Genomic DNA, 10,266 nt, shown 5'->3' with positions numbered 1-10,266 from the left:
TCCACCTGCAAAGTGGGAGACCTGGGTTCAATCCCTGGATTGGGAAGATCCCCTGGAGAAGGGAAGGGCTACCCACTCCAGTATTCTAGCCTGCAGAATTCCAGGGACTGTATAGTTATGAAGGGTCGCAGAGTCAGACACAACTGAGCAACTTTCACATGACAATTAGAAAATACAAAATTGGATATCTTACATAGCAAATTCTATCTATCTACTTTATCAAGTGTCTACTATGAGTTTCGAAAGCAAAATGTGGTATGAGTGGATTTATTAACACTGCCCCAACTATGAGTTTGAAAATTGAAGGCACTGGTCACAATTCTTTATCAATTAATAATAACTTCAAGTTCAATTTAATCATGAAAAACAATCTTTGCTCAAAAATTTAAAATACTCTCTTGGCCATGAGTTTTGATTCACATTTCAAATGTAAAAGTTTATATAGGTATCATTACTTGCCTAAAAAAAAAAATCATCTGGCTAAATATTAAATATAAAAATGTACAAAATATAAAAGCACAAAGCATGTAGACAGGAAACTTAAGTACTGAATTTGTATTTTAATAGGTTGTTTGATTTTTAATATTTTGAATAAGTGACTGATGGGAAATGTTCTTCAATTTAACACTTTGACACGCCTTTTGGGTGACATTGGGGATGACTTCCGAACACCTGACTTTGAGGCACTCAGGGTACTGTTTCTCAGGAGTACATGGAGATACTGTGGCAGTTGTAGTGGAGGGTGAGATACTGCTGAAAGTGGTAGTAGATGCCTCATTCTGGCTGGAGGAATGATCACTGGGTTGTAACTTCACAGGGCTATCTATACAAATGTCTTCTGCCATACATACATTAACACTATGAACATTTTTTACATCAACTCTCTTCTTACAGTGGATGTTGGCATAACAACTGCAATAAAATGTATCAGAAAACTTTTGCAGGTCTTCAAGTGTGACTGTCCCAGGTACTGTGTATTTTCCACCCTTCCCAGTTTGAATAGCAAAATTCATTGGGTTTAGGTGAAGATAGTCGCTTGAATTCCAGTGTTTCCTTGTACATACTCCTTCATCGTGGCAAAGCACTTGGCTGCACATTTTGGCGGCTAGGGTGACGTTGATTATGTAAGGATTCAGTGTAGTGTTCAAGTAAGTGCCTAGGTTCATGCAAGATTGCTGTAAAATTATAAGATCAGATTATTAAGATCTAAGTAAATTAGTTCATATATGAATTAATTCACCACATAAAGCAATTTTAAAGGAAGCACCAAAAAACCAGTAAGAGGTAGGAAATATTTCATCTGTTTTGCTTTATCAAGACCATTCCAGCTATTTTTTTGTGTGTGACATTTGTTAGTTTCACATGCCATTTAATGTCACTAAATCATTAACCAATTGAGGTTTAATACACCCTAGCCACAGTCTCCTCAATAATTCCTATACTAACAGGGATGGAAGGGGTGGAATGGTACAGTGGAGTGGAGTGGGGGTGGAGGGCTTAGAGCATGGAGTCTGGAGTCCATCTGCCCAGACTGGAGTCACAGTTCTATCAATGGCTAGCTATGTGAGCTTGGGAATCCCTTAAGCTTTCTAAGTCTTGGTTTCCTTTCTGGGTGACCTTGGGAAAATTAATTAACCTGACTATGCTTCAGCTTCATCATCTAAAGATAATTATAGAACCTACCTCATAGGGTTGTTGTGAAGATGAAAAGATACAGTGTATATAAAAGGGCTAAGCACAGGGTCCAGCATATCATTTTTTACCTCAATGTGTAGATAATATGAAGTACAAATAAAGATAAGAAGTATCACATTTCTTAGACACTTTTAAGCACTGGAAAGAGTGGTTTCTGAATTGCTAGCTCACCAGCTATCCCATCTTAACACCTGAGAGTGTGTGTATGTTGGTGCTGCCTTCTCCCTTCATCCCACTCTCTCCCTCCCCCACTGCGTGCACAAGTCCATTCTCCACATCTGCATTTCCATTCCTTCCCTGCAAAGAGGTTCATCAATACCATTTTAGATTCCATACATATGTGTTAATATATTATATTTGTTTTTTTCTTTTTTACTTTCTTCAGTCTGTATAACAGGCTCTACATTCATCCACCTCACTAGAAGGGGTGAGAAGTTGCTATGTAGGTCAAGGAGCCCGATCTGACACTCTGTGATACCTGGAGGGATGGGATGTGGGGAGGGGAGGAAGGCTGAGGGAAGGGATCTATATATAATTATGGCTGATTTGCATTGTCATATGACAGAAACGAACACAACCTTGTAAAAAAAAATTAAATATTAAAAAAAAAAGAAAAAAATCACTAGCTCAAAACACCTAAACAGGTTCAACCGACTATATATTAAATGTTATATATAATTCAAGTATGGTTGAACTATGACAGCTGTTTTGCAGATATACTTATTTGGCAGAGTATGAGTGATGAGTCACTAAAATGATTCATCTTGAAATAGATACTTCTTAAAAGTAGGAATCCATCCTTTTCAAAATATAGAAGGTAGTTGCTTTCTTTCATGATCAACAATTCCATTGAGTGAGTTAGCTGTGCTCATCCTTCATTAAGATCAAAGGAAGTGTTTGTTTGTGTTAGGTTGGCAGGCAAGTTGAGGAACCTTGGCAGCTTCCAAGGTTTGAATCTATTTCTTTTTACCTTCTTGAAATGATGCCATCAATGGTAGGCAGAATAAGATCCTTCCAAGGATGTTCATACTCCAGTCCCTTGGAACCTGTGACTGTGTTACTTTACATGGCAAAAGGGACCCTCTAGATTTGATTAAGGCTGTGGATCTTGAGACTGGGAAAGTCTAAGGCCAAACCACCCTGAATGTACCCGATCTCGGAAGCTAAGCAGGGTCGGGCCTGGTTAGTACTTGGATGGGAGGAGATGGGGAGAATATCCTGAACCATCTGATGGACTCAATCTAACCACGAGTCCATAAAAATGTAGAAACGTTTTCTATTTGGATTTTAAAAATGAGCTGGGAGAACGAGGACAAACACAAAGGTAAGGGAGACTCAACCCAGCATTGCTGGCTTTGAATGCAGAGGAAAAGGCCAAAAGCTAACGAATATGGTGACCTCATGAGAAACGAAATCACTTTAACCATAGCCAGACAGGAAATAGAGATCTTTATGCTACAAACACAAGAAATTGAATTCTGCCAACAACCCAAATGAGCAAATGAGGGTCTTTCCATAGAAAGGAACGCAGTCCTGCTGACATCTTGATTTTAGTGCATTAAGGTCCATGTTGGACTTCTGAACTACTGAACTGTAAGATAATAATTTTCTGCTGTTTAAACCACTGTTTGTTGTAGTTTTTATGGCAGCAATAGAAAACCTCTTCTTAATCCTCTAATAGCTTTACATAGTGTTTAGAATATAATTCAACTTGTATACAGCCTGCTGAGGTGTAACCTCTCCCATCTCTTGTACCCTCACCCACTTGGCCTTAGACACACTAGTTGTTTCACAAGCATGGCAGGTTCATTTCAAGCTGCACTTACTGTTTCCTCTGCCCAGAATGCTCTTTCATCTCATTTTAAACATTACTAACTCCATCTTGTCATTCAGATTGAAGTTTTCATTAGACCAGACCCTTCTTAGACACCTTTCCTGTTCACTTTCTTACATCTCTCTATTTAAATTTTCTGCGTAGAACTTACCACATAAAATATTTTTATTGTTTTGTGTTGCCTCCATTGGGCTTACCTGGTAGCACAGTGGTAAAGAATCTGCCTGCCAATGCAGGAGACGTGGGTTCAATCCCTGGATAGAGAAGATCCCCTGGAGTAGAATATGGCAGCCCACTCCAGTATTCTTGCCTGGGAAATCCCATGGACAGAGGATCCTGTGGCCTACAGTCCATGGGGTTTCAAAAGAGTCAGACACAACTTAGTGACTAAACAACAAGAACAATTGTTTTTATCCCTCCAACTGTATGAGCTTCATGAAGGCAGGGACTTTGTCAGTATTCCTTAACACAGTATCACCAGTGCCAAGGGTATATGAGAATTTATACCAAGATCAAAAGACATTGATCTGGGCTGCCTAGGTGGCACTAGTGGTAAAGAACCTATGTGCAAATGCAAGAGACATAAGAGACAAGGGTTCAATCCCTGGATCAGGAAGCTCCCCTGGAGAAGGAGATGGCAACCCACTCCAGTATTCTTGCCTAGAAAATCCCATGGACAGTGGAGCCTGATGGACTACAGTCCATAGGGTCACAAAGAGCTGAACACCACTGAAGTGACTTAGCACAGATGACATTAGAGTTGTCTACAGAGACAAGAACTAGGCAGGAAGAGGAGTGAAAGGATAAGAGTGTTTGAGAGTCAGTAGCCTACACAAGATGCAGTCTTTGTAGGCTTAAAGTCTTTCTCTAAGACACAAAGTCTAGTTTATAGCATTCATCAAAATCCATGCTGTAAATACTCCTACCATGGCCAATTTTAAGCTACCAACATGACATCACCATTACATAGGACAGGATTATGGTGAGAAGAAACACACCATTGCATAATACCATTTCCACTTACACATATATGATTGATATAAATAAATCAAAAGTATGGATAATAGGACAATGAAGTAAATAATTGATACATTTTCAGTATTTATTACTTTTGTTTTTAGCATACTTAGCATACTTTTGTTTTTGCATACTTATTCTAAGTTTTTGTAATTTAATTTTTAACAAATAGTTCACAAAATTTCTGAATATTTAACAATGAGGTCTCATGAACTAAAGCCAGTAGAAGCTGACTCTGTCTCACAGTTGGGTCTAGTAAGATGAAATGGAAGGAATGGTTTGCCTACATTTGATAACCATTGTTTTAAGTCAATTCCAATCATTGCAAGTAAACTTGGAATTACCAGTTTTTTAAGTTGTCAGTGGATCAGAGAAAACACAAGCAATCCATGACAGTATTGATGACATAGGAAAAAGGCAAAGTAATGATAGAATTAACATTCAAAATGATTGTAAATTGGGAAAGGTCTACAGGAAACAAGTTCAAATCAGTGTCATTAACTAGGAAGTCTTCATATTAAAGTTGAAGGACTGTCTCTATGTGAATACTGAAGGTGATTTGAGAGTCATGGTAGAAGAATGTGAATCTAAGATTGAAGTGCAATTAAAAAAAAAGTGTGGCAGTTGAATTCTATGCCATGTCATATTGCTAATGTCACCCTACTAATTGGAGAAGGCATGATTCATTCCTTATCAGAGTAAGTGTGAAGTTCTCAATTAAAAAAAAAATTATAAATGGGGAATTTATAAATGGTTCCATCAAAAAACTAATGGGATCCTTGAGAAGAGAGTTGATACATTTGAGAAAACAACTGATAAAAATCAGGAATATTCCTACGAGAATTATAATTCTTAAATAATTTTCTGACATATAAAAGATATTACAAAAGGGACATATCCCATTCTCTGAACTTATAGTCTATATTATTTCCCTTTACTGGTGATCAAACCAGAGATAATAGAATCTACCAAATAGGTAGGAGGGCTCAGATAATCTTGAAAAGAATTTCAAAAAGCTAAATACATTTATAAATGAAGGAGAAATACAGCTAATGTATCTGAAGGACAAGATACAAAAGATCTCTTTTGGTCTTAGAGTGTAAATTCTGTTCTTTCTAAGTCCTAGGATGAAACCTCTGGACCAAGAGCTTCATTAGGCACACTCCATGGCACCGAGGTTACTAGTATTTCCACATCGATCAGAGAAGGAAAGTTCAGCTCCAACTCAGCAGTGTCCATGTGACAGCTCTATTCTTGTTTTGAGTCAAGAATACTGAAGAGGTGAAGGATAAAGACCTGATATGGAGAAGGAAAGAGAGAAAAGAGAAAGAGAAAAGGAGCAGGTCATGATAGAATGGTTTAAGGCTTTTTGAAGTAAAGAAAATGCATTAGGAAAAAATGAATACAGTTCATACTATGTAGAGCTAAATAAACCTTCCTTCCTGATAAAACAAGTTTTGCTTAAAATAGACACTATTAAATACAACCTGTGGAAAATAAAGTGTTCCTTTTCTTCTCCCTTAGGGAAGCTTTGAACAATCGAATACATTTTCAAAGACTAACTGCCAACTGCCCACACCATCCCAGTTGCTGACCCCCCACAGTAAACTGTCATTAACTTAGTAAATAAGTAAGTGCTTAATAAAACAGTAATTGGGTGAATGAAAGAATGAGTGAATGAATATTGACTAGTTGAGCTCTTCTTTTGAGAAGCAACACGGCACAATAGAGTTAAAAAAAAAAAAAAAAACACCAAGAATATAGTCCTGTTTTTGCTACTTCTTAGCCAGGTAGCATAGAGAATTTCAATTAATCTCAACAAATTTCTGTTTCCTCACTGGAAAACTGCCTTATAACACAACCATACAATTGATAGTTTGATTTAACCACTATTAATTGAGCACCAACTACTTTGTGCCAAAGATGATGTTTATTACTCAATCCCACAACAATTCTCATAAACATTCAAAGCAGAAATGTTTTCATCTGTTTCCACATCTATTTTCATCATTTCAACTTACCATAGATAGACTTAGATTGAGACTGCCCCACATTATAATCCCAGAGGCACCTAGAGAAACGATCTCACCAACCGAATTCACAAGGTCACCCTGGCAAAGGTGATAGGGAGAGTTAACAGGGAGGAATACAATGAAGTGTTATACACAGGACAGTAACGCCAAAGCCAAGAATGCTGACCCAACAATAATTATGTAAGTATTTCTCCACTATTCATTTCTATCTTTTATGCCACCACTGTCCTACTATAACAAAAACATGAATTTTCTGCTACTATTTTAATTACTTTTATTGACAAGAGAGTAGGCCCATAAAAGGAGCTGAATTAATACATTGTCTATACTACCCAATTGTCTATGGTTGCTAAAATATTGTATGATTACATTAAAAATGAAATATATTCTTATTTTACATTCATATAAGGATGCAGAACTACCTGAGTGCATATTCCTAAAGATTATTTAAAGCTAAGTTTTACTCCCTTCAAAAATGATGTTCCATTCCACTAAATACCATTTGTGGACAATATTCCATAGCTTTCTTACCTTGCTTTATTTACTTACCTGAGAAAGATATGTTGAAGACCCATCAGTAAAAACTGGACGGGCATATACAAAAACCGGAAGTGGACTTTCAACACTCGCTATTTTAGACAACCGAATGGCTTCCTGGACACGATTACGAACATACAAGGCAGCATTTGGAGTAGATTTTAACTTGATATTCAAATAAACAGAAGGGAAAAGGGCAGTGCTTTCCTTCCACAACCAGTCGAGATCATCATTTCTCCTTTTTTCTACATCAGGGCAATTTCCATTGTAAGTAGGATGGTTATAATTATGATTGTAACAATCAGGAAAAAGATAATAACCCCATAAGTGATTTGGCCGAAGTAATTTTCCCAGTTTTAAAGTCTCTTGCATGAAACTCTTTCCTGCCGTCTCAAAATCCACTTTTGCAATCTTGGAAGCCTCTGGGAAACTGAGTTGCAGATTTTTTTGCAGAACCAACTCAACTGACTCATCCCTGTAAACATCTTTAGGTTTCCAGTTTCTTGCCCAGGTAGGCCTCCAGTTTTCCCAGTCAATGACCGCCAAGCCCACGCTGTCATTTGGTATGTAATAGGCAATGTCATTTTTTGCTTTCTCCAAATGATTTTTTAAGTTTCCCAACTGGGGAATTCCTCCGAATACGGTGTTGCCTGTTTTTTCATCTATATGAGGATAGTAGCCAAGTCTATCAGCATAAAATAATGTAATAAATTGTCCTGTAGCACTTTTTTGGGGGCTTCCTTTTACAGAGAAGAGTCTCAGATCTGGAGGTAGTTGAAATCTTCTGTTAACACAGCGTTCAACTGGGGCATTCCAGGCCCAGAGGAAAGAAGTGTTTGAAATAAGAGGGGGTGCTCTGAAGTCCAGAGCCAAACAACATGGAAGCAGAAGGAAGGTGAACACTGCCTGGGGTGTTCCGCTAGACCCAACAGAGCTCCTAAAGGAGATATGGTGGCGCCTCAGCATTCTCGTCACAAAGAGCGACGACTATGAAAAGCACTTTTTTCTCCTACGCGCGTTGGTTTACCTAATATTTGATGCAAGATATGAACACAGAATGAAGCTACTTTGATGGATAAAAATAAATAATGATGATTTACATTTCAATATTCTTCTTCCTTCGTATTTAGGAATGTTTTGCAAGTTGCTTCATCTGTAACTGAAAAAAAAAATAATAATAGTAAATGTAGAATGTGTCATTACACTACATTTCCATGTCAGAGATTATAAGCTTCACAGTCAAGTTCTTGACTTTAAGTGCAGGGAGTTTAATTCAATGTTTGAAGATGAAGGACTCCTGTGTTTGAATTAATGAAATTATTTTCTCTTATGTGTGATACAGATTGTATAGTGACTAATGCTTGTCTCATGTTTCCAAATCACTGTTGAACCTACAGAGAAATGAAGGTTGCTCTTTTACCTTGTGCCTTCCTAGCTGTGCAGAATGCTGTACCAAACAATGCCTTAGCAACAAACTGTTAAGTAAAAATAAAGTCCAAGTTGAACCTCTCAGTTTGTTATTTCTTGAAAGAACATTTTTCAGTGTTCTGCCAAAAAGTGGGAAAAAACCTCTCATGGAATGGTGAGATTTCACCATTATTTTTTTTCCCCTTTCTTAAGGAAGGCAGGTAGAAGAGGTAAAAGTCACTTCTGCCAGAGGAAATAAGTCAAAAGTTTGCTCGAAACTATTGAATCAAATAAAATCGCCTTTTGAGGGGTACGTTGAAGTGCTATTTTTTGTGCTCCATACTATATCAAAGTAATGTACATTTGTGTTTAAAGTTAATAAAATATTTTATGACTTTATATCTTCCAGTATAAAGATTGGTTCTGGCCTACCTCATGAAAAGGAATATATGAACTTTGGCCTTTTATGGTCTTCTATAGTTGACATTGTATTATATCATTTTGATTGTCACAATGTGAAGTGTTAGGGCACATTTTGTGGTACAATAAAACATTCTGAGTCAAGGATAAGAAATTAAACTATGTATTATTTAACATTTGGTATTTGTAAAAATTACCTGCAAGAAGACATATTTAAATGTTCTGTGATTCTAGGAGGAAACTAGAATGTTGAATTGGATTATTAGCATACTGCTATGTAACTGTAAAAAGAGAATTTAACATTTTTCCCATAAACATGTGGTCTTACCATAAATATCCATTTATTCCCATTGCTGAAAAGCAGTTACTCTAAAGAGACCACCACTGACAGAATAAAATAAAATCTTAAGAACCATTACAGTCTCATGCTTTGAAGAAAATGGATTTCCCCTGCTAATGTTTAAAACATGTAAAAGAACTAAAAATTTTCATAGTTTAAGCCCTTATAAACTTTCTTACTTAGGAGTTAGAAAATCTTCACCTAAAGTAGCATTGGAGGAAACACTCCTCTAAACTACCAATACAAACGCCTGAATGGCAGCTAGTGAGACAACTACGTGGAATAAAGAAAGGATTAGGTTAAACTTGTTGAAATAATGTTCATACCTAATTTCCACATGATCATTTTATATAAAAAAAGCTTGGGGAAGAATGAGCCTAATGGGAAGATCTCTACTTACAGAAATTGTCAAAAAAAGAATGGACACTTCCATCCTTAATTGTGAATTTAAATTTTAAAAAGTAACAAAGCTGTGACATTTAAAGGAGGATAGTTGCTCTAACGGGTTGAACAGTGTGCCCCCTGCAAATGCAATTCTACCTCAAACCTCATAAGAATATGACCTTATTTGGAAATAGAGTCTTTGCAAATATAAATAGTTAAAGATAAAAGATGATATCATCTTGGATTAGGGGAGACCCTAAATTCAGTGACTGGTACCCATATAAGAAGAGTAAAGGACACAAAGATGTAGGGAAGAAGGCCATGTGACTATGAAGACGGAGACTGAAGTAACACAGCTACAAACCAAGGCATGCCAAGGATGCCCTGAGCCAACAGGAGCTAGGTAAAGACAAGGAAAGACTCTTTTCTGGTGTCTTGAAAGGGAACACAACCCTGCTGACACCCTGATTTAGAACTTCTGGCCTTCAGAACTAAATCATAAATGTCTGTAGTTTTAAGCCACTAAGTTAATTGCAGTTTGTTTCAGCAACCCTAGAAAACTCGTTCTAATCACCAAAGGTAAAAAGGATTGTAGTTTC

The 10,266-nt window shown here is 37.0% G+C and overlaps 1 protein-coding gene across 1 annotated transcript; it reads right to left on the bottom strand.

Annotated features, from left to right (window-relative positions):
* Nucleotides 1-560: 560 nt before the first annotated feature.
* SPAM1 (sperm adhesion molecule 1) lies at nucleotides 561-8,184 on the bottom strand. The gene is made up of 3 exons (XM_006060583.4): nucleotides 7,129-8,184; nucleotides 6,568-6,657; nucleotides 561-1,175 (listed from the first exon to the last, which is right to left on the bottom strand). The coding sequence occupies exons 1-3, from the start codon at nucleotides 8,080-8,082 to the stop codon at nucleotides 561-563; spliced, it is 1,659 nt and encodes a 552-aa protein (XP_006060645.3). The 5' UTR covers nucleotides 8,083-8,184.
* Between the last annotated feature and the right edge of the window lie 2,082 nt (nucleotides 8,185-10,266).

This window comes from Bubalus bubalis, chromosome 8 (genome assembly GCF_019923935.1).
Source record: "Bubalus bubalis isolate 160015118507 breed Murrah chromosome 8, NDDB_SH_1, whole genome shotgun sequence".
Classification (NCBI taxonomy): Eukaryota; Metazoa; Chordata; class Mammalia; order Artiodactyla; family Bovidae; genus Bubalus; species Bubalus bubalis.
This window is presented reverse-complemented; position numbering and strand designations above follow the sequence as displayed.

Bases quoted from the DNA above. Each gene is read 5' to 3' on its own strand.
- SPAM1 (XM_006060583.4), bottom strand. From the start codon at position 8,082: ATGCTGAGGCGCCACCATATCTCCTTTAGGAGCTCTGTTGGGTCTAGC. The intron at 6,658-7,128 runs GTAAGTAAATAA...CACCTTTGCCAG, and splicing joins CTTCAACATATCTTTCTCAG to GGTGACCTTGTGAATTCGGT. The intron at 1,176-6,567 runs GTAAGTTGAAAT...ATAATTTTACAG, and splicing joins TCAATCTAAGTCTATCTATG to CAATCTTGCATGAACCTAGG.